Source organism: Ascaphus truei, chromosome 21 (assembly GCF_040206685.1).
Source record: "Ascaphus truei isolate aAscTru1 chromosome 21, aAscTru1.hap1, whole genome shotgun sequence".
NCBI lineage: Eukaryota > Metazoa > Chordata > Amphibia > Anura > Ascaphidae > Ascaphus > Ascaphus truei.
The window spans coordinates 25932810-25959286 of NC_134503.1; the positions used below are offsets into that span (position 1 = coordinate 25932810).

The window sequence follows — 26477 nt, forward strand, 5'->3', positions numbered from 1 at the left end:
AGGCTACACCCTCCAACACTCACCCTCCATTACTATATACCCAACACCAGGCTACACCCTCCATCAGTCACCCTCCATTACTATATACCCAACACCATGCTACACCCTCCAACACTCACCCTCCATTACTATATACCCAACACCAGGCTACACCCTCCAACACTCACCCTCCATTACTATATACCCAACACCAGGCTACACCCTCCAACACTCACCCTCCATTACTATATACCCAACACCAGGCTACACCCTCCAACACTCACCCTCCATTACTATATACCCAACACCAGGCTACACCCTCCAACACTCACCCTCCATTACTATATACCCAACACCATGCTACACCCTCCAACACTCACCCTCCATTACTATATACCCAACACCAGGCTACACCCTCCAACACTCACCCTCCATTACTATATACCCAACACCAGGCTACACCCTCCAACACTCACCCTCCATTACTATATACCCAACACCAGGCTACACCCTCCATCACTCACCCTCCATTACTATATACCCAACACCATGCTACACCCTCCAACACTCACCCTCCATTACTATATACCCAACACCAGGCTACACCCTCCATCACTCACCCTCCATTACTATATACCCAACACCAGGCTACACCCTACAACACTCACCCTCCATTACTATATACCCAACACCAGGCTACACCCTCCATCACTCACCCTCCATTACTATATACCCAACACCATGCTACACCCTCCAACACTCACCCTCCATTACTATATACCCAACACCAGGCTACACCCTCCATCACTCACCCTCCATTACTATATACCCAACACCATGCTACACCCTCCAACACTCACCCTCCATTACTATATACCCAACACCAGGCTACGCCCTCCAACACTCACCCTCCATTACTATATACCCAACACCAGGCTACACCCTCCAACACTCACCCTCCATTACTATATACCCAACACCAGGCTACACCCTCCAACACTCACCCTCCATTACTATATACCCAACACCATGCTACACCCTCCAACACTCACCCTCCATTACTATATACCCAACACCAGGCTACACCCTCCAACACTCACCCTCCATTACTATATACTCAACACCAGGCTACACCCTCCAACACTCACCCTCCATTACTATATACCCAACACCAGGCTACACCCTCCATCACTCACCCTCCATTACTATATACCCAACACCATGCTACACCCTCCAACACTCACCCTCCATTACTATATACCCAACACCAGGCTACACCCTCCAACACTCACCCTCCATTACTATATACCCAACACCAGGCTACACCCTCCAACACTCACCCTCCATTACTATATACCCAACACCAGGCTACACCCTCCAACACTCACCCTCCATTACTATATACCCAACACCAGGCTACACCCTCCAACACTCACCCTCCATTACTATATACCCAACACCATGCTACACCCTCCAACACTCACCCTCCATTACTATATACCCAACACCAGGCTACACCCTCCAACACTCACCCTCCATTACTATATACCCAACACCAGGCTACACCCTCCAACACTCACCCTCCATTACTATATACGCAACACCAGGCTACACCCTCCATCACTCACCCTCCATTACTATATACCCAACACCATGCTACACCCTCCAACACTCACCCTCCATTACTATATACCCAACACCAGGCTACACCCTCCATCACTCACCCTCCATTACTATATACCCAACACCAGGCTACACCCTACAACACTCACCCTCCATTACTATATACCCAACACCAGGCTACACCCTCCATCACTCACCCTCCATTACTATATACCCAACACCATGCTACACCCTCCAACACTCACCCTCCATTACTATATACCCAACACCAGGCTACACCCTCCAACACTCACCCTCCATTACTATATACCCAACACCAGGCTACACCCTCCAACACTCACCCTCCATTACTATATACCCAACACCAGGCTACACCCTCCATCACTCACCCTCCATTACTATATACCCAACACCAGGCTACACCCTCCAACACTCACCCTCCATTACTATATACCCAACACCAGGCTACACCCTCCAACACTCACCCTCCATTACTATATACCCAACACCATGCTACACCCTCCAACACTCACCCTCCATTACTATATACCCAACACCAGGCTACACCCTCCATCACTCACCCTCCATTACTATATACCCAACACCATGCTACACCCTCCAACACTAACCCTCCATTACTATATACCCAACACCAGGCTACACCCTCCAACATTCACCCTCCATTACTATATACCCAACACCAGGCTACACCCTCCAACACTCATCCTCCATTACTATATACCCAACACCAGGCTACACCCTCCAACACTCACCCTCCATTACTATATACCCAACACCAGGCTACACCCTCCAACACTCACCCTCCATTACTATATACCCAACACCAGGCTACACCCTCCAACACTCACCCTCCATTACTATATACCCAACACCAGGCTACACCCTCCAACACTCATCCTCCATTACTATATACCCAACACCAGGCTACACCCTCCAACACTCACCCTCCATTACTATATACCCAACACCAGGCTACACCCTCCAACACTCATCCTCCATTACTATACACCCAACACCAGGCTACACCCTCCAACACTCACCCTCCATTACTATATACCCAACACCAGGCTACACCCTCCAACACTCACCCTCCATTACTATATACCCAACACCAGGCTACACCCTCCATCACTCACCCTCCATTACTATATACCCAACACCAGGCTACACCCTCCAACACTCACCCTCCATTACTATATACCCAACACCAGGCTACACCCTCCATCACTCACCCTCCATTACTATATACCCAACACCATGCTACACCCTCCAACACTCACCCTCCATTACTATATACCCAACACCAGGCTACACCCTCCAACACTCACCCTCCATTACTATATACCCAACACCATGCTACACCCTCCAACACTCACCCTCCATTACTATATACCCAACACCAGGCTACACCCTCCAACACTCACCCTCCATTACTATATACCCAACACCAGGCTACACCCTCCAACACTCACCCTCCATTACTATATACCCAACACCAGGCTACACCCTCCAACACTCACCCTCCATTACTATATACCCAACATCAGGCTACACCCTCCAACACTCACCCTCCATTACTATATACCCAACACCAGGCTACACCCTCCAACACTCACCCTCCATTACTATATACCCAACACCAGGCTACACCCTCCAACACTCACCCTCCATTACTATATACCCAACACCATGCTACACCCTCCAACACTCACCCTCCATTACTATATACCCAACACCAGGCTACACCCTCCAACACTCACCCTCCATTACTATATACCCAACACCAGGCTACACCCTCCAACACTCACCCTCCATTACTATATACCCAACACCAGGCTACACCCTCCATCACTCACCCTCCATTACTATATACCCAACACCATGCTACACCCTCCAACACTCACCCTCCATTACTATATACCCAACACCAGGCTACACCCTCCATCACTCACCCTCCATTACTATATACCCAACACCAGGCTACACCCTACAACACTCACCCTCCATTACTATATACCCAACACCAGGCTACACCCTCCATCACTCACCCTCCATTACTATATACCCAACACCATGCTACACCCTCCAACACTCACCCTCCATTACTATATACCCAACACCAGGCTACACCCTCCAACACTCACCCTCCATTACTATATACCCAACACCAGGCTACACCCTCCAACACTCACCCTCCATTACTATATACCCAACACCAGGCTACACCCTCCATCACTCACCCTCCATTACTATATACCCAACACCAGGCTACACCCTCCAACACTCACCCTCCATTACTATATACCCAACACCAGGCTACACCCTCCAACACTCACCCTCCATTACTATATACCCAACACCATGCTACACCCTCCAACACTCACCCTCCATTACTATATACCCAACACCAGGCTACACCCTCCATCACTCACCCTCCATTACTATATACCCAACACCATGCTACACCCTCCAACACTAACCCTCCATTACTATATACCCAACACCAGGCTACACCCTCCAACATTCACCCTCCATTACTATATACCCAACACCAGGCTACACCCTCCAACACTCATCCTCCATTACTATATACCCAACACCAGGCTACACCCTCCAACACTCACCCTCCATTACTATATACCCAACACCAGGCTACACCCTCCAACACTCACCCTCCATTACTATATACCCAACACCAGGCTACACCCTCCAACACTCACCCTCCATTACTATATACCCAACACCAGGCTACACCCTCCAACACTCATCCTCCATTACTATATACCCAACACCAGGCTACACCCTCCAACACTCACCCTCCATTACTATATACCCAACACCAGGCTACACCCTCCAACACTCATCCTCCATTACTATACACCCAACACCAGGCTACACCCTCCAACACTCACCCTCCATTACTATATACCCAACACCAGGCTACACCCTCCAACACTCACCCTCCATTACTATATACCCAACACCAGGCTACACCCTCCATCACTCACCCTCCATTACTATATACCCAACACCAGGCTACACCCTCCAACACTCACCCTCCATTACTATATACCCAACACCAGGCTACACCCTCCATCACTCACCCTCCATTACTATATACCCAACACCATGCTACACCCTCCAACACTCACCCTCCATTACTATATACCCAACACCAGGCTACACCCTCCAACACTCACCCTCCATTACTATATACCCAACACCATGCTACACCCTCCAACACTCACCCTCCATTACTATATACCCAACACCAGGCTACACCCTCCAACACTCACCCTCCATTACTATATACCCAACACCAGGCTACACCCTCCAACACTCACCCTCCATTACTATATACCCAACACCAGGCTACACCCTCCAACACTCACCCTCCATTACTATATACCCAACACCAGGCTACACCCTCCAACACTCACCCTCCATTACTATATACCCAACACCATGCTACACCCTCCAACACTCACCCTCCATTACTATATACCCAACACCAGGCTACACCCTCCAACACTCACCCTCCATTACTATATACCCAACACCAGGCTACACCCTCCAACACTCACCCTCCATTACTATATACCCAACACCAGGCTACACCCTCCATCACTCACCCTCCATTACTATATACCCAACACCATGCTACACCCTCCAACACTCACCCTCCATTACTATATACCCAACACCAGGCTACACCCTCCATCACTCACCCTCCATTACTATATACCCAACACCAGGCTACACCCTCCAACACTCACCCTCCATTACTATATACCCAACACCAGGCTACACCCTCCATCACTCACCCTCCATTACTATATAGCCAACACCATGCTACACCCTCCAACACTCACCCTCCATTACTATATACCCAACACCAGGCTACACCCTCCAACACTCACCCTCCATTACTATATACCCAACACCAGGCTACACCCTCCAACACTCACCCTCCATTACTATATACCCAACACCAGGCTACACCCTCCATCACTCACCCTCCATTACTATATACCCAACACCAGGCTACACCCTCCAACACTCACCCTCCATTACTATATACCCAACACCAGGCTACACCCTCCAACACTCACCCTCCATTACTATATACCCAACACCATGCTACACCCTCCAACACTCACCCTCCATTACTATATACCCAACACCAGGCTACACCCTCCATCACTCACCCTCCATTACTATATACCCAACACCATGCTACACCCTCCAACACTCACCCTCCATTACTATATACCCAACACCAGGCTACACCCTCCAACACTCACCCTCCATTACTATATACCCAACACCAGGCTACACCCTCCAACACTCATCCTCCATTACTATATACCCAACACCAGGCTACACCCTCCAACACTCACCCTCCATTACTATATACCCAACACCAGGCTACACCCTCCAACACTCACTCTCCATTACTATGTACCCAACACCAGGCTACACCCTCCAACACTCACCCTCCATTACTATATACCCAACACCAGGCTACACCCTCCAACACTCATCCTCCATTACTATATACCCAACACCAGGCTACACCCTCCAACACTCACCCTCCATTACTATATACCCAACACCAGGCTACACCCTCCAACACTCATCCTCCATTACTATACACCCAACACCAGGCTACACCCTCCAACACTCACCCTCCATTACTATATACCCAACACCAGGCTACACCCTCCAACACTCACCCTCCATTACTATATACCCAACACCAGGCTACACCCTCCATCACTCACCCTCCATTACTATATACCCAACACCAGGCTACACCCTCCAACACTCACCCTCCATTACTATATACCCAACACCAGGCTACACCCTCCATCACTCACCCTCCATTACTATATACCCAACACCATGCTACACCCTCCAACACTCACCCTCCATTACTATATACCCAACACCAGGCTACACCCTCCAACACTCACCCTCCATTACTATATACCCAACACCAGGCTACACCCTCCAACACTCACCCTCCATTACTATATACCCAACACCAGGCTACACCCTCCATCACTCACCCTCCATTACTATATACCCAACACCAGGCTACACCCTCCAACACTCACCCTCCATTACTATATACCCAACACCAGGCTACACCCTCCAACACTCACCCTCCATTACTATATACCCAACACCATGCTACACCCTCCAACACTCACCCTCCATTACTATATACCCAACACCAGGCTACACCCTCCATCACTCACCCTCCATTACTATATACCCAACACCATGCTACACCCTCCAACACTCACCCTCCATTACTATATACCCAACACCAGGCTACACCCTCCAACACTCACCCTCCATTACTATATACCCAACACCAGGCTACACCCTCCAACACTCATCCTCCATTACTATATACCCAACACCAGGCTACACCCTCCAACACTCACCCTCCATTACTATATACCCAACACCAGGCTACACCCTCCAACACTCACCCTCCATTACTATATACCCAACACCAGGCTACACCCTCCAACACTCACCCTCCATTACTATATACCCAACACCAGGCTACACCCTCCAACACTCATCCTCCATTACTATATACCCAACACCAGGCTACACCCTCCAACACTCACCCTCCATTACTATATACCCAACACCAGGCTACACCCTCCAACACTCATCCTCCATTACTATACACCCAACACCAGGCTACACCCTCCAACACTCACCCTCCATTACTATATACCCAACACCAGGCTACGCCCTCCAACACTCATCCTCCATTACTATATACCCAACACCAGGCTACGCCCTCCAACACTCACCCTCCATTACTATATACCCAACACCAGGCTACACCCTCCAACACTCACCCTCCATTACTATATACCCAACACCAGGCTACGCCCTCCAACACTCACCCTCCATTACTATATACCCAACACCAGGCTACACCCTCCAACACTCACCCTCCATTACAATATACCCAACACCAGGCTACACCCTCCAACACTCACCCTCCATTACTATATACCCAACACCAGGCTACACCCTCCAACACTCACCCTCCATTACTATATACCCAACACCAGGCTACGCCCTCCAACACTCACCCTCCATTACTATATACCCAACACCAGGCTACGTCCTCCAACACTCATCCTCCATTACTTTATACCCAACACCAGGCTACGTCCTCCAACAGCAGTAGAGAGGAGCAGGTCTTAGCAATAAAAGTCCTTTATTAATAAATCATCATGTGGGACAACAGCAAACCTTCAACGCGTTTCGTTCAAAGGAACTTTATCAAGAAGTGCTGTATGTATTAAAAACAACCATTTAAGTACAGCTGACTGCCCGTTTTTCGCGCCAAAACGTGACGTCATCATATGTGTTTTAAACCAATCATAAGGCTTATTCCTCGCGCATGCGCGCGGCGCCAGTGCTGTGTATTGACATCTCTGGTTATATTAATTCCCGCGCATTGAACAATCAATATTATTACCATTTCCATCCAGTAGGGCAGCAATTTGCTGTTACCTAAATAAGACACAAGATTTTTTTTAAATAATTGTTTTTATTGTTTATTTTTTATCATGAATTATACACATTTCTGATAAATATAAATTTTAATAATAAATTGTCTTGCTATATGTTCTTCTTTTTTAGATAAAATGTATTGCACATTGTTTGTTTATTTACACATTTGTTGTTTATTAATGCATTTATGTTTGATGGTTTGTAAATTCACATTTTGTTTATGTGTAACTCCCATTATAGTACAGCCTGCTGCCTCATATTCCCCAGCCATAACAACAATGTTGTTGTGGAGTTTAGCTATAAACACTTGTTAGGACAAATTGGGCAGTTATTCTTTACCCCATAGTCTGACTCCGTAGCACAAGTGCAGACACTAGAGGAGGAGGGGTGGTCTTTCTGCCTCTGTCAGAGGCGTGTCCATGCTTGTAGCACCGCCCAGAAGGGCGTGTGCCTCCTGCCTGACATGGCTGTCAGTGGTAGTAACCTCCCTGGGACTCTGGCGTCGCGCGCATGCGCGGGAGTCTATTGAGCATACATTTTACCATAGAGTTTACCATAGAGTGGGAACCCTGGCGTCGCGCGCATGCGCGGGAATTAATATAACCAGAAATGTCAATACACAGCACTGGCGCCGCGCGCATGCGCGAGGAATAAGCCTTATGATTGGTTTAAAACACATATGATGACGTCACGTTTTGGCGCGAAAAACGGGCAGTCAGCTGTACTTAAATGGTTGTTTTTAATACATACAGCACTTCTTGATAAAGTTCCTTTGAACGAAACGCGTTGAAGGTTTGCTGTTGTCCCATATGATGATTTATTAATAAAGGACTTTTATTGCTAAGACCTGCTCCTCTCTACTGCTGTGCGCTGCACACCCTGGCTTTGGATTCACACTCAATACCCAACCCAATGCTACACCCTCCAACACTCACTCTCCATTACTATATACCCAACACCAGGCTACGCCTTCCAACACTCACCCTCCATTACTATATACCAAACACCAGACTATACCCTCCAACACTCATCCTCCAGTACTATATACCCAACACCAGGCTACACCCTCCAACACTCATCCTCCATTACTATATACCCAACACCAGGCTACACCCTCCAACACTCATTCTCCATTACTATATACCCAACACCAGGCTACACCCTCCCAACACTCATCCTCCATTACTATATACCCAACACCAGGCTACGCCCTCCAACACTCACCCTCCATTACTATATACCCAACACCAGGCTACACCCTCCAACGTTCATTCTCCATTACTATATACCCAACACCAGGCTACATCCTCCAACACTCATCCTCCATTACTATATACCAAATACCATGCTACATCCTCCAACACTCACCCTCCATTACTATATACCCAACACCAGGCTACACCCTCCAACACTCACCCTCCATTACTATATACCCAACACCAGGCTACACCCTCCAACACTCACCCTCCATGACTATATACCCAACACCAGGCTACACCCTCCAACACTCATCCTCCATTACTATATACCCAACACCATGCTACATCCTCCAACACTCATCCTCCATTACTATATACCCAACACCAGGCTACATCCTCCAACACTCACCCTCCATTACTATATACCAAACACCAGGCTATACCCTCCAACACTCATCCTCCAGTACTATATACCCAACGCCAGGCTACACCATCCAACACTCATCCTCCATTACTATATACCCAACACCAGGCTACACCCTCCAACACTCACCCTCCATTACTATATACCCAACACGAGGCTACACCCTCCAACACTCATCCCCCATTACTATATACCCAACACCATGCTACACCCTCCAACACTCATCCTCCATTACTATATACCCAACACCATGCTACACCCTCCAACACTCACCCTCCATTACTATATACCCAACACCAGGCTACACCCTCCAACACTCACCCTCCATGACTATATACCCAACACCAGACTACACCCTCCAACACTCATCCTCCATTACTATATACCCAACACCATGCTACATCCTCAAACACTCACCCTCCATTACTGTATACCCAACACCAGGCTACACCCTCCAACACTCACCCTCCATTACTATATACCCCAACACCAGGCTACACCCTCCAACACTCACCCTCTATTACTATATACCCAACACCAGGCTACACCCTCCAACACTCACCCTCCATTACTATATACCCAACACCAGGCTACACCCTCCAACACTCACCCTCCATTACTATATACCCCAACACCAGGCTACACCCTCCAACACTCACCCTCCATTACTATATACCCAACACCATGCTACACCCTCCAGCACTCATCCTCCATTACTATATACCCAACACCAGGCTACACCCTCCAACACTCATCCTCCATTACTATATACCCAACACCAGGCTACACCCTCCAACACTCACCCTCCATTACTATATACCCAACACCAGGCTACATCCCCCAACACTCATCCTCTATTACTATATACCAAATACCATGCTACATCCTCCAACACTCACCCTCCATTACTATATACCCAACACCATGCTACATCCTCAAACACTCACCCTCCATTACTGTATACCCAACACCAGGCTACACCCTCCAACACTCACCCTCCATTACTATATACCCCAACACCAGGCTACACCCTCCAACACTCACCCTCTATTACTATATACCCAACACCAGGCAACACCCTCCAACACTCACCCTCCATTACTATATACCCAACACCAGGCTACACCCTCCAACACTCACCCTCCATTACTATATACCCCAACACCAGGCTACACCCTCCAACACTCACCCTCCATTACTATATACCCAACACCATGCTACACCCTCCAGCACTCATCCTCCATTACTATATACCCAACACCAGGCTACACCCTCCAACACTCATCCTCCATTACTATATACCCAACACCAGGCTACACCCTCCAACACTCACCCTCCATTACTATATACCCAACACCAGGCTACATCCCCCAACACTCATCCTCTATTACTATATACCAAATACCATGCTACATCCTCCAACACTCACCCTCCATTACTATATACCCAACACCAGGCTACACCCTCCAACACTCACCCTCCATTACTATATACCCAACACCAGGCTACACCCTCCAACACTCACCCTCCATGACTATATACCCAACACCAGGCTACACCCTCCAACACTCATCCTCCATTACTATATACCCAACACCATGCTACATCCTCAAACATTCATTCTCCATTACTATATACCCAACACCAGGCTATACCCTCCAACACTCATCCTCCATTACTATATACCCAACACCAGGCTACATCCTTCAACACTCACCCTCCATTACTATATACCAAACACCAGGCTATACCCTCCAACACTCATCCTCCAGTACTATATACCCAACACCAGGCTACATAATCCAACACTCATCCTCCATTACTATATACCCAACACCAGGCTACACCCTCCAACACTCACCCTCCATTACTATATACCCAACACGAGGCTACACCCTCCAACACTCATCCCCCATTACTATATACCCAACACCATGCTACACCCTCCAACACTCATCCTCCATTACTATATACCCAACACCATGCTACACCCTCCAACACTCACCCTCCATTACTATATACCCAACACCAGGCTACACCCTCCAACACTCACCCTCCATGACTATATACCCAACACCAGACTACACCCTCCAACACTCATCCTCCATTACTATATACCCAACACCATGCTACATCCTCAAACACTCACCCTCCATTACTGTATACCCAACACCAGGCTACACCCTCCAACACTCACCCTCCATTACTATATACCCCAACACCAGGCTACACCCTCCAACACTCACCCTCTATTACTTCATACCCAACACCAGGCTACACCCTCCAACACTCACCCTCCATTACTATATACCCAACACCAGGCTACACCCTCCAACACTCACCCTCCATTACTATATACCCCAACACCAGGCTACACCCTCCAACACTCACCCTCCATTACTATATACCCAACACCATGCTACACCCTCCAGCACTCATCCTCCATTACTATATACCCAACACCAGGCTACACCCTCCAACACTCATCCTCCATTACTATATACCCAACACCAGGCTACACCCTCCAACACTCACCCTCCATTACTATATACCCAACACCAGGCTACACCCTCCAATACTCACCCTCCATTACTATATACCCAACACCATGCTACATCCTCAAACATGTAACTCCTCTGAGCGAGCAGGTGATCCTTGCCTCACCGAAGGTGACCCCTTCCAACACCCTAGAGCAGGAGTGGCCAACTCAAGTCCTCAAGAGCTCCCACCTGGTCAGGTGTTTGGGCCACCCGTGCTGAAGCAAGGATATCCTGAAAACTTGATCTGTGTGTAGCCCTTTAAGAATGGATTTGGCCTCCCCTGCTCTCGAGCTAAGTAATAGGGAGCTGAAATTAACTCAGTATAATGCACGGGGGCTTCCTGCCACAAGATTAATGGAGGGGATTTTTGTGGGGGGTGGGGAGATAGCTCCTTTAATAATGCCCCTGTACCTGCTGATTATGAGAGAGGTAAACGTGTCCCCGTGGGTCAGAGCAGAATCCGAGAGAATGAATACTGACACAAATATCCAGTTGAATTCCACGTTGGCAATCCAGCGCCGTTAATATTAATGTGTCGCTCTCACCTGCCGGATATATAATAATAAATATCTCTCCAGCCTGACAAGTTAGTATAGATCAGACAGGAGAGGCAAAGTCGCCAAGCAAAAGGTTTGGGGGAATTAATTGGGGAATTTCAAATGGGGAAGCTGGCAAAATAACTCACTGTCACATCCAATCAATACGCGGAGTAAATCAGCTCGTTCTCATTCCCGAAAATGATCCATACAGATCAAGCGAGCAATTAAACAATTAGCATGCACTTTGCGATTAATTAATTTCCGCATCAATCATGCAATTAAAACTCCAGATCCAGAAGGGGGTGGGGGGGGGGGAGTTTGGAGGCTGAAAGTTGAGTTCCCCTGTTATAACCAGTGAGCTCCCCTGTTATAACCAGTGAGTTCCCCTGTTATAACCAGTGAGTTCCCCTGTTATAACCAGTGAGTTCCCCTGTTATAACCAGTGAGCTCCCCTGTTATAACCAGTGAGCTCCCCTGTTATAACCAGTGAGTTCCCCTGTTATAACCAGTGAGTTCCCCTGTTATAACCAGTGAGCTCCCCTGTTATAACCAGTGAGTTCCCCTGTTATAACCAGTGAGCTCCCCTGTTATAACCAGTGAGTTCCCCTGTTATAACCAGTGAGTTCCCCTGTTATAACCAGTGAGCTCCCCTGTTATAACCAGTGAGCTCCCCTGTTATAACCAGTGAGCTCCCCTGTTATAACCAGTGAGCTCCCCTGTTATAACCAGTGAGTTCCCCTGTTATAACCAGTGAGTTCCCCTGTTACAACCAGTGAGTTCCCCTGTTACAACCAGTGAGTTCCCCTGTTACAACCAGTGAGTTCCCCTGTTACAACCAGTGAGTTCCCCTGTTACAACCAGTGAGTTCCCCTGTTACAACCAGTGAGTTCCCCTGTTACAACCAGTGAGTTCCCCTGTTATAACCAGTGAGTTCCCCTGTTACAACCAGTGAGTTCCCCTGTTATAACCAGTGAGTTCCCCTGTTATAACCAGTGAGCTCCCCTGTTACAACCAGTGAGTTCCCCTGTTACAACCAGTGAGTTCCCCTGTTACAACCAGTGAGTTCCCCTGTTATAACCAGTGAGTTCCCCTGTTACAACCAGTGAGTTCCCCTGTTATAACCAGTGAGTTCCCCTGTTATAACCAGTGAGTTCCCCTGTTATAACCAGTGAGCTCCCCTGTTATAACCAGTGAGTTCCCCTGTTATAACCAGTGAGTGTGGCCAGATTTCATGTTTGTTTGTTTGTTTTTTGTAAAGGTTTTATTTGAAGCTTTCAAACAGTCAAATGCAAAGGGAAGGAAGCAGTGGCCCTGTGTCTGGTTTCAGGAAATCCTGAAGCGTTTTTTTTAAGGTGTGATTTCTTAGTGAAGCTGGACTTTCTGGCAGTGCAAGGGTTAAAGGGTCAGTCTCTCCTAGGGGCAAAGTGTACTAATGGCAGTGACAGGGTTAAGGGATCTGTCCCTCCCAGGGGCAAAGTGTACTAATGGCAGTGACAGGGTTAAGGGATCTGTCCGTCCCAGGGGCAAAGTGTACTAATGGCAGTGACAGGGTTAAGGGATCAGTCCCTCCTAGGGGCAAAGTGTACTAATGGCAGTGACAGGGTTAAGGGGTCAGTCCCTCCTAGGGGCAAAGTGTACTAATGGCAGTGACATGGTTAAGGGGTCAGTCCCTCCTAGGAGCAAAGAGTACTAATGGCAGTGACGTGGTTAAGGGGTCAGTCCCTCCTAGGGGCAAAGAGTACTACTGGCAGTGACAGGGTTATGGGGTCAGTCCCTCCTAGGGGCAAAGTGTACTACTGGCAGTGACATGGTTAAGGGGTCAGTCCCTCCTAGGAGCAAAGAGTACTAATGGCAGTGACATGGTTAAGGGGTCAGTCACTCCTAGGAGCAAAGTGTACTAATGGCAGTGACATGGTTAAGGGGTCAGTCCCTCCTAGGGGCAAAGTGTACTAATGGCAGTGACGTGGTTAAGGGGTCAGTCCCTCCTAGGGGCAAAGTGTACTAATGGCAGTGACATGGTTAAGGGGTCAGTCCCTCCTAGGGCAAAGTGTACTAATGGCAGTGACATGGTTAAGGGGTCAGTCCCTCCTAGGGGCAAAGTGTACTAATGGCAGTGACAGGGTTAAGGAGCCACATCTGAGTTTTTGATGTCTTTTTACCCAAATGTGACATTTGTACATTTTTCGTAAATAATGCTGAAGTTCTTTTATACACACGGGGCGCTGTGACTAGGGAGGGGTGTGATCTCCTCCGGCTGTTCCCTTGTGTCTGCTGTCGCTGTGTGTTCAACTAGAGTTTGCACAGACAAAGCCCCCTCTGCCCCTTCCCTTATCTTTGCCGTCTCTGATAGGGACAGGGTGGGAAAAGGTTAAAGCAAAAACTTAATTGACAAACACAAGAGGCCCCAAATGATTTTCCAGAGACACCAAAGAATATTTACTTTTAGCATGGTTATATCGAGTTAAGGAAGCCAATTAGATTATCATTTTTTTAAATTCATTTCATTTTATTTCATTCATTTTAAAACCTTGTGTTTTGCCGGCTACGAGGGATTGCACCTAAAATGCGTTGTATTCCAGCACTGGTTCCTAGTTCCCGTGGCTTTCCACACGCCCTGTCCGCGCCGTGTGGGTGCCCTGTCCGCGCCGTTTGGGTGCTCTGTCCGCGCCGTGTGGGTGCTCTGTCCGCGCCGTGTGGGTGCCCTGTCCGCGCTGTGTGGGTGCCCTGTCCGCTGCCGTGTGGGTGCTCTGTCCGCGCCATGTGGGTGCCCTGTCCGTGCCGTGTGGGTGCCCTGTCCGCGCCGTGTGGGTGCTCTGTCCGCGCCGTGTGGGTGCCCTGTCCGCGCCGTGTGGGTGCTCTGTCCGCGCCGTGTGGGTGCCCTGTCCGCGCCGTGTGGGTGCTCTGTCCGCGCCATGTGGGTGCCCTGTCCGTGCCGTGTGGGTGCTCTGTCCGCGCCGTGTGGGTGCTCTGTCCGCGCCGTGTGGGTGCTCTGTCCGCGCCGTGTGGGTGCTCTGTCCGCGCCGTGTGGGTGCTCTGTCCGCGCCGTGTGGGTGCCCTGTCCGCGCCGTGTGGGTGCCCTGTCCGCGCCGTGTGGGTGCCCTGTCCGCGCCGTGTTAGTGCCCTGTCCGCGCCGTGTGGGTGCCCTGTCCGCACCGTGTGGGTGCCCTGTTCGTGCCGTGTGGGTGCCCTGTCCGCGCCGTGTGGGTGCCCTGTCCGCACCGTGTGGGTGCCCTGTCCGCACCGTGTGGGTGCTCTGTCCGCACCGTGTGGGTGCCCTGTTCGTGCCGTGTGGGTGCCCTGTCCGCGCCGTGTGGGTGCCCTGTCCGCGCCGTGTGGGTGCTCTGTCCGCGCCGTGTGGGTGCTCTGTCCGCGCCGTGTGGGTGCCCTGTCCGCGCCGTGTTAGTGCCCTGTCCGTGCCGTGTGGGTGCCCTGTCCGCACCGTGTGGGTGCTCTGTCCGCGCCGTGTGGGTGCTCTGTCCGTGCCGTGTGGGTGCTCTGTCCGCGCCGTGTGGGTGTTTTGTCCGCTCCGTGTGGGTGCTCTGTCCGCGCCGTGTGGGTGTTTTGTCCGCGCCGTGTGGGTGCTCTGTCCGCGCCGTGTGGGTGCTCTGTCCGCGCCGTGTGGGTGCTCTGTCCGTGCCGTGTGGGTGCTCTGTCCGTGCCGTGTGGGTGCTCTGTCCGTGCGGTTTGGGTGCTCTGTCCGCGCCGTGTGGGTGCCCTGTCCGCGCCGTGTGGGTGTTTTGTCCTCTCTGTGTCAGCGCTGTGTCCGCAGTGTATGAGCGCTGTGTCCGCAGTGTATGAGCGCTGTGTCCGCAGTGTATGAGCGCTGTGTCCGCAGTGTATGAGCGCTGTGTCCGCAGTGTATGAGCGCTGTGTCCGCAGTGTATGAGCGCTGTGTCAGCGCTGTATCCTCTCTGTGTCAGCGCTGTGTCCGCAGTGTATGAGCGCTGTGTCCGCAGTGTATGAGCGCTGTGTCCGCAGTGTATGAGCGCTGTGTTCGCAGTGTATGAGCGCTGTGTCCGCAGTGTATGAGCGCTGTGTCCGCAGTGTATGAGCGCTGTGTCAGCGCTGTATCCTCTCTGTGTCAGCGCTGTGTCCGCAGTGTTTGAGCGCTGTGTCCGCAGTGTATGAGCGCTGTGTCCGCTCTGTGTGAGCGCTGTGTCCGCAGTGTATGAGCGCTGTGTCAGCGCTGTATCCTCTCTGTGTCAGCGCTGTGTCCGCAGTGTTTGAGCGCTGTGTCCGCAGTGTATGAGCGCTGTGTCCGCTCTGTGTGAGCGCTGTTTCCGCGCGGCTGATATCCTCTGCGAGAGGATTAGACACACTGTTCCTGCAGCTGTATGATGGAGAAGCAGCTCGCAGCATACATCATTTTAATGAAACCTTTTGAACCGCTCTCCTTTTTATTTGGATGAAGTATTTCTATTGAATGTTTAGTGGCAGATGCGTCCCCCGACACGCCGGAGAGCTGAGTTATAGCCGTGTCTCTGCAGTACAGCCGATGTTATCCACATTATGATCATGTCCCATTGTCAGACACGGAGAGCTCTCGTGGCGCCTTTATAGCCACTTGTGGCTGGAGATGTCGGCACTTTGTAGCTCGGGATTTTTTTGACGGGTGCTGCCGTAACCGTTTTCCTGCCGTAGGATCCTGCGTGGCATTGCGGCGATATTAGTGCGTGACTTAGTGGCAGCTCTGACCTCAGCAATATATGTGCAAGTTACAGATGGTCACTATATACAGTGTAACTGTGTCACGTTTAAGGATTCTCGCACCATTTGTATAACAGTAGTGGTGAAGGTGTTGGGTTCAATGCCAGCCTCAACCCCTTATACACCTACAATTATACTGTATGTATCATCACCTCCAGCCCGTGTCTCCCCACTGCTGGAGGAAGCCTCTGTAATGTATGTATGTGTATATATATATATATATCCCCAGCCCGTGCCTCCCCACTGCTGGAGGAAGCCTCTGTCATGTATGTATGTGTATATATATATATATCCCCAGCCCGTGCCTCCCCACTGCTGGAGGAAGCCTCTGTAATGTATGTATGTGTATATATATATATATCCCCAGCCCGTGTCTCCCCACTGCTGGATGAAGCCTCTGTAATGATCTCCCAGGTACTGCGGTTACAGCCTCTCTTCTCCACGTTGCTCCCGCACATTGTCTCATCGCATCCTCCCATCTTACTTTGGGGCGGAGTCTCGTCTTTTGATCTCTCTCGGAATCCAGTTGGGTTCCATCTTTGTCCAACAATAGTCATTTCTTCCTGCGATCTGTCCGGCCCGCCGCCATTTTAATTTCTTCTCCCGTGTTATGATTTCACTGACATTTTGATGGTGTCTCCCTGCCGCTCTCTCCCGTGCTGATCCTGATGACACGGTGCCTCCCTGCCGCACTCCCTTGCTGATCCTGATGACACGGTGCCTCCCTGCTGCACTCCCTTACTGATCCTGGTGACACGGTGTCTCCCTGCCGCACTCCCTTGCTGATCCTGGTGACACGGTGCCTCCCTGCCGCACTCACTTGCTGATCCTGGTGACACGGTGTCTCCCTGCCGCACTCCCTTACTGATCCTGGTGAAACGGTGTCTCCCTGCCGCGCTCCCTTACTGATCCTGGTGACACAGTGCCTCCCTGCCACACTCCCTTACTGATCCTGGTGACAGTGTCTCCCTGCCGCACTCCGTTGCTGATCCTGATGACAGTGCCTCCCTGCCGCTCTCCCGTGCTGATCCTGGTGACACGGTGTCTCTCTGCCGCACTCCCTTACTTATCCGTACCTTGCTTGTATGTTCATGTAAACTAATGGTTGGTGTGGCATGCTCATAAATGTTCCTTATAATATCAGTATACGCTTCTTTAACATTTTGTCTTCTTAATACACTTAGAACCTGCTGAGGTGTAGGTGCTTATTCGTTATCTACGAATCCTAATTTGAGTGGTAGATCATATTCATTACTTTGGGAAATCACTTCTTGTACGACTAGGATGTGGTCCATTGTGTTGTATACACCGGGAAATCCCGCTTGTTCTCTATGCCGGGCAAAGTCCTGGGTTTGTTGTAGCCGATTAGTGAGAATCTTCATAAAAATCTTGTCAGTGCTTGGAAGTAGACTGATTGGTCTGTAGTTCTTGAGGTCTTTGTCTCCTGTCCTGTAGATGAGGATAACTACGGTATTACTCCATTGTTCTGGGGTTTTCCTGTTCTTCTAGCCGCATGTAAAGAGTTCTGCAAGGGTTTTCTCTACTTCTTCCCCAGCTTCTTTTAAGATTTCAGGTGTACTTCCTTCTCCCCGGGAGCCTTCCCATTCTTTGTGGATGTTAATGATTTTGCCACTTCTTCTGGAAGGACGCATGGTACAATCATTGGTGGTTTCTTCTCGCTTGTCCTCTGCGGGATTACGCTCTGTGTTCCCGTACAATTTCATGTAGAAGTCCCCTCCTGATAAGTGCACGGCCTTTTATTGTTGATCCGTCGCCTTGTGTGAGTGCAGTGATATACTTCTTCCCAATCACAAGTCGCTGCTTCGTCTTCTTTAACCTTTTGTTATCGTCACTATTCTTCCTCCCCACATCACGGTTACATTCTCTTCAATTGTACGTTTGCGGATCGTCTCGCGCCGCTCTGCGCGCACAATTCTTACTCTTGTGCCTTGGGATTGCTTCATTTCTTTTTGTCTCATCTCATATTTTCTTATCCTGTTAATTGTTAGTGATGCCTTCTCTTTTTTTCAACTACAATGTTTATATTGTAAAGGTTTTTCTGGGATTTCAACTACAATTATACAGTGGCGAGAAAAAGTTTTCACATATTTCAAACCTAAAATGTTATTACAGGCATACCCCGCTTTAAGGACACTCACTTTAAGTACACTCGCGAGTAAGTACACATCGCTCAATAGGCAAATGCCAGCTCACGCATGCGCCTGTCAGCACGTCCTGAACAGCAATACCCTGTACCGAAGCTGTGCGCAAGCGGGGAGACTATAGAGCCTGTTACACATGCGTTATTTACATCAGTTATGCACGTATATGACGATTGCAGTACAGTACATGCATCGATAAGTGGGGAAAAGGTAGTGCTTCACTTTAAGTACATTTTCGCTTTACATACATGCTCCGGTCCCATTGCGTACGTTAATGCGGGGTATGCCTGTACATCTTAATCTAAGTCCTAATAATAGATAGAGATAACCTGATCAAACAAGTGACACTAAAACATCATACATTTGCAACATTTATTTATCCACAAATGATAAAACATTCAATATCCGTGTGTGGGAAAGCATGTGACCCTTCAGATTCAGTACCTGGTGGCGCCCCCTTGAGCAGCAATGACTTCAACTGCGGGTTTCCTGTGCCTGCCGGTCAGTCTCTCACATCGGGTTTAAGGAATTTTGGCCCTTTCCTCCTTACAGAACTGCTTCAGCTCAGTGACATTTGAGGGCTTCCTTGTATGGACAAGGAATGGTCCTGCCAGAATATTGCGATGGGGTTTAGGTCTGGACTTGTATTTATTTATAAAAATGTGTTACCCGGAAGTAATACATTGAGGGTTACCTCTTGTTTTCAAGTTTTTTACTACCTATTACGCATTTACATCCCGGGCAACGCCGGGTCTCTCAGCTAGTTGTGTATAAAGAGATTGCATGAACAGTTGAACATATTTTATCTTTTAGGTGTATGTAACAGTTACAGCCCACATTAAAATGTGAGACAGATTTAGTTTTGAAAGAATTTAGACTGGTGGTGTCTTTGAGAGCGATGATGCCATTCTAAAACGCAGAATTTCTTCTTCTGCAGCCATTCTTTATAGATCTGCTTGTATGATTAGGGTCACTGTCTTGCTGCATGACCCACTTTTGCTTCCGCTCACAGATGGTGGCCTGATATCCTCCTCTAGAATCTTCTGATACAATGCAGAATTCATGGTGGTGTCACTGATGGCAAGCTGTCCGGGTTCTGAGGCAGCAAAGCGGCCCCAAACCATCACACTCCCACCACCATGCGTGACGGTTGGGATGAGGTCCTTCTTTGCAATGCAGTGTTTTTGCAAACATAACGTTTCTCATTGAGGCCAAAAAGTTCTACCTTTGACTCGTCTGTCCAGAGAACATTGTTCCAGAAGTCTTGTGGATGATCTATGTGCTATTTGACGGACTTCAGATGGGAAGCAATGTTCTTTTTAGAGAGGAGTGGTTTCCTCCTGGCAATCCTTCCATGAACACCGTTCTTGTTCAGTCTTTTCCTGATAGCTGAGTGGTGAACACTCACATTAGCCAAGGCGACAGTGGCCTGCAGATCCTTGGGTGTAACTCTGGGGTTCTCTGTGACTTCCTGGATGATTTGCCGGTTTGTTCTTGGAGAGATTTAGGTACTGTAGGACGATCGCTCCTGGGTAGAGTGACTGTGGCCTTGAACTTTCTCCATTTGTAGACTGACGGACAGTGGATTGGGTAGAGCCCCAAATCCTTAGAAATGGTTTTGTAACCCTTTCCAGACTGATGCGCATCAATAACTGCTTTTCTGAGGACCTCAGAGATTTCTTTTGATCGTGGCATGACGAGTTTCCACACACCTGTATGGTGAAGACCAAACTCACAAAGTTTCTGATCTTTATATAGGGTGGGGCCTCCCAAACTCACCCCTGAATACCTACCTAATTATTTATACACCTGATTTTAATTATCCCCTTTAATTTAGCTGATAAAACCAGGGTTTCACTTACTTTTGCACATACCCTGACTCTTAATTACTCATTGTTTGTCTAATTCATACATCATTTTGTTTTAAAAGTCATGGAATTGGTTAATATAAACCCTATTGGATTTTTGAGAAAAGACTGGTTTTCATTGAAGATGGTTATCGTGGATAAATGATGGTCTTTCCGTGATTATCATTGGGGGCCACAAACTTTTGTATGTATGTGTACAATATATATGACCTGTGCATTCAACCGTTGCTATTTTTTCACAAGACCTGGAGTGCTGCTATTCTTCTTCTATGCTATTTTTTTGCAATTTGTGCACCCAGGCATTATACCATCAGTGGAGTACGACTATAATACGTGTGTGTGTATGTATATATGTATGTGTATATATATATATGTGTAAAACAAAAACAGAAAGCGCGCAGCCCATTGCGTAAAAAGCGTAAAATTTAATAAAAATATATATGGAGGAGGGAAACAAGCTCACTCACAAACAACAAATAATAAAAGGCATTTGAAAAGTATCACCTCCACGGGAACAGCCGGGTGTAACCTCCACAGCAAGATGAGATGAGCGCTGTCAGCTGTTTGTCCAAAAGTTCAGATCTCATGGATAGGTGATAATAATAATAGTAGCATGTTCTTGTATAGCGCTGCTAATTGTACGCAGCGCTTTACAGAGACATTTTGCAGGCACAGGTCCCTGCCCCGTAGAGCTTACAATCTGTGTTTTTTGTGCCTGAGGCACAGGGAGATAAAATGACTTGCCCAAGGTCACAAGGAGCCCACACTGGGAATTGAACCAGGCTCCCCTGCAACAATCTCAGTGTCAGTCAGTGTCTTTACTCACTGAGCCACTCCTTCTCTGATGACAATCAGTATGGAAGTTCTGGGTAGTCAAGTTCTTCCTACCAGTGGGTTCTCATCCGAACCGACACTGGAGCTCCGTGCAGCAGGGGAAGATGTTCGTCACAAACCAGCTGCCCCACAATGATGACGTGTCGCTGCGTTGCTGACACGTTTCGTCAGATGACTGACTTTATCAAAGGATAAATGAACCTCCACTCAGACCCAAATATAAACAGAAAGGGGCGGGTTGCTAAGCGGCGAATATCCAATAGGATAAGAGGGACAACCCTGCATATATTATACTTCACTTCCTGTATACAGATTCGCCGATTTAACTCAGTACTAACAAGAGTAAGTTCCAGTCATCCGGGAATCCAAAGGAGGGGAGTATAGGTCCCAAGGATGTCCAGGCAGGAACATCAAGTGATGAGAGTACTTGCAGCCATATACAGAACTTTCCAAACCTCACATGTCTCTTCTTCACCTGTACAGAGCTTTCCAAACCTCACAGGTCTCTTCTTCACATGTACACAGCTTTCCAAACCTCACAGGTCTCTTCTTCATATTTACAGAGCTTTCCAAAACTCGCATGTCTCTTCTTCACATGTACAGAACTTTCCAAACCTCACAGGTCTCTTCTTCACATGTGCAGAGCTTCCAAAACCTCACAGGTCTCTTCTTCACATGTACAGAGCTTCCAAAACCTCACAGGTCTCTTCTTCACATGTACAGAGCTCCCCAGACCTCACAGGTCTCTTCTCTCATCCTGGTACAATAGCTGTCCTGCAACGCTGTGTTTTCCTTGCAGTGATAACGTGGATTCGTTCTGTCTGCACATCGCTGAGGATGACGGGGAAGTGGACACGGATTTCCCGCCCCTGGATTCCAACGAACCCATCCACAAGTTTGGCTTCAGCACCCTGGCCCTGGTGGAGAAGTATTCGTCCCCCGGACTGGCAGCAAAGCAGTCACTCTTCGTAAGAATGTAAGTCATTCTCTTGCCCCTCGTTCGCTGAGCTACGCTTGGGCCTCCTCGGGCAGGGAAGAGGTTAAAGGGTTAAAGGGTTGGACCGCCCCGGCGGGGTGAAAGGGAAGTATTGACAGTGACACGTTTAATAGGTTTAATTGCAACGAATTGCAATCATATTTTCAGCTTCCCCAGAAAACAAAAACTTTGGAGGTTTTTTTTTGACAGTCTTTATCTTGGTAATCAGACTGTTTGTCAGCCCTCACAGCCCCACTTAAACTGCTCTCTCTGCTCTGTTCTTTGTTTGCAAAGCAATTATTATTGTTATTATTTTCGTTTAGTTGTAAAGCGCCTGCATATTCCTACAATGGGGTTAGAGAGAGATGTATATTACATAAACAGAAGGACAGACAAGGACAGACAAGCACACGCCGATACAGAAGGGAATGAGAGCCCTGGTCCTGGGAGCTTGCACTCTGCAGGAAATAAGGACAATGTTGAAACACAAGGTAAAGAGGCTGCTCATTGTGGGACGGAGTATACATCAGGATGGAGTATGGTCCATCCGCAGTGCTGGACCTATTAAGGTTTCCGGGGTGTGAGGATGTTGAGGGGTGTTAGGGTGTAGTTTGGTCCCGGCGCACAGCTGGTAGCAGTAGGGTTGGTGCGGGGATGTTAGGGGTGTTAGGGTGTAGCTTGGTCCCGGCGCACAGCTGGTAGCAGTAGGGTTGGTGCGGGGGTGTTAGGGGTGTTAGGGTGTAGCTTGGTCCCGGCGCACAGCTGGTCCCAGTAGGGTTGGTGCGGGGGTGTTAGGGGTGTTAGGGTGTAGCTTGGTCCTGGCGCACAGCTGGTACCAGTAGGGTTGGTGCGGGGGTGTTAGGGGTGTTAGGGTGTAGCTTGGTCCTGGCGCACAGCTGGTCCCAGTAGGGTTGGTGCGGGGGTGTTAGGGGTGTTAGGGTGTAGCTTGGTCCCGGCGCACAGCTGGTCCCAGTAGGGTTGGTGCGGGGGTGTTAGGGGTGTTAGGGTGTAGCTTGGTCCCGGCGCACAGCTGGTCCCAGTAGGGTTGGTGCGGGGATGTTAGGGGTGTTAGGGTGTAAGTGAAAAAAGAAGAACTAAAGTGCGCAGCTACTAAAACGTGACGTGGTTGGTAGTGACAATAAAGTGATTTAAATAACTTAACTTAAATGGAGCGTCTGCAGCTGCGATGGAGGGGGGGCTCAGGGACCCCCTAAAGCTAACAGATAAATACAAAAAAGACACAGCGCACAACGCTCATAGTGCATTAAAGATAATTTTTACATAAACAATGCATAGGTGAGTAATGTGCGTACATCAAATGCAGTAATAACAACAGTTTCGGGATATGTTACCCAACGCCTCCGGAGACCGGATTAGGTGTCCTCACAGGGGTGGAAACGCTGGTCCCACTGGTGCAGGGTCCTATTGGGGTAGGTGCACAACCTCTGCTGGTTCTTGCTCCCTCGAGCACGAGTAGAACGGGAACTGCTGATCCTTGCAGTGCTTCAGCAAAGCGGATCTGGGCATCAGCTGGGCGCTGGCACTCTCCTCCGTGTGGAGCACTTCCTGGTTGATGACGTCACCACGGGGATTCGGCGCCGTTCAAACTCGAACAACTCGCGCAGTAGGGTGCTAATAGAAGGATAGAGCACTTGTCCAGAGTGTCCTACGCGTTTCGAAACCAAAGTTTCTTCATCAGGGAATCCGGAGGCGTTGGGTAACATATCCCGAAACTGCTTGTTATTACTGCATTTGATGTACGCACATTACTCACCTATGCATTGTTTATGTAAAAATTATCTTTAATGCACTATGAGCGTTGTGCGCTGTGTCTTTTTTGTATTTATGTGTTAGGGTGTAGCTTGGTCCCGGTGCACAGCTGGTCCCAGTAGGGTTGGTGCGGGGATGTTAGGGGTGTTAGGGTGTAGCTTGGTCCCGGCGCACAGCTGGTAGCAGTAGGGTTGGTGCGGGGATGTTAGGGGTGTTAGGGTGTAGCTTGGTCCCGGCGCACAGCTGGTAGCAGTAGGGTTGGTGCGGGGGTGTTAGGGGTGTTAGGGTGTAGCTTGGTCCCGGCGCACAGCTGGTCCCAGTAGGGTTGGTGCGGGGGTGTTAGGGTGTAGCTTGGTCCCGGCGCACAGCTGGTCCCAGTAGGGTTGGTGCGGGGGTGTTAGGGGTGTTAGGGTGTAGCTTGGTCCCGGCGCACAGCTGGTCCCAGTAGGGTTGGTGCGGGGGTGTTAGGGGTGTTGGGGTGTAGCTTGGTCCCGGCGCACAGCTGGTCCCAGTAGGGTTGGTGCGGGGGTGTTAGGGGTGTTAGGGTGTAGCTTGGTCCCGGCTCACAGCTGGTTCCAGTAGGGTTGGTGCGGGGATGTTAGGGGTGTTAGGGTGTAGCTTGGTCCCGGAGCACAGCTGGTCCCAGTAGGGTTGGTGCGGGGGTGTTAGGGGTGTTAGGGTGTAGCTTGGTCCCGGCGCACAGCTGGTCCCAGTAGGGTTGGTGCGGGGATGTTAGGGGTGTTAGGGTGTAGCTTGGTCCCGGAGCACAGCTGGTCCCAGTAGGGTTGGTGCGGGGATGTTAGGGGTGTTAGGGTGTAGCTTGGTCCTGGCGCACAGCTGGTAGCAGTAGGGTTGGTGCGGGGGTGTTAGGGGTGTTAGGGTGTAGCTTGGTCCCGGCGCACAGCTGGTACCAGTAGGGTTGGTGCGGGGATGTTAGGGGTGTTAGGGTGTAGCTTGGTCCCGGCGCACAGCTGGTCCCAGTAGGGTTGGTGCGGGGATGTTAGGGGTGTTAGGGTGTAGCTTGGTCCCGGCGCACAGATGGTCCCAGTAGGGTTGGTGCGGGGGTGTTAGGGGTGTTAGGGTGTAGCTTGGTCCCGGCGCACAGATGGTCCCAGTAGGGTTGGTGCGGGGGTGTTAGGGGTGTTAGGGTGTAGCTTGGTCCCGGCGCACAGCTGGTACCAGTAGGGTTGGTGCGGGGGTGTTAGGGGTGTTAGGGTGTAGCTTGGTCCCGGCGCACAGCTGGTCCCAGTAGGGTTGGTGCGGGGGTGTTAGGGGTGTTA

The 26477-nt window shown here is 49.5% G+C and overlaps 1 protein-coding gene across 2 annotated transcripts in view; it reads left to right on the forward strand.

Annotated features, from left to right (window-relative positions):
• MAPKAP1 (MAPK associated protein 1) overlaps positions 1 to 26477 on the forward strand; it is a 172963-nt gene that overhangs the window by 67324 nt on the left and 79162 nt on the right. For both annotated transcript variants that reach the window (XM_075579403.1, XM_075579404.1), the window contains exon 6: positions 23251 to 23427. In XM_075579403.1, coding sequence (XP_075435518.1) covers positions 23251 to 23427 — 177 coding nt within the window. The remainder of the gene's footprint in view (positions 1 to 23250; positions 23428 to 26477) is intronic.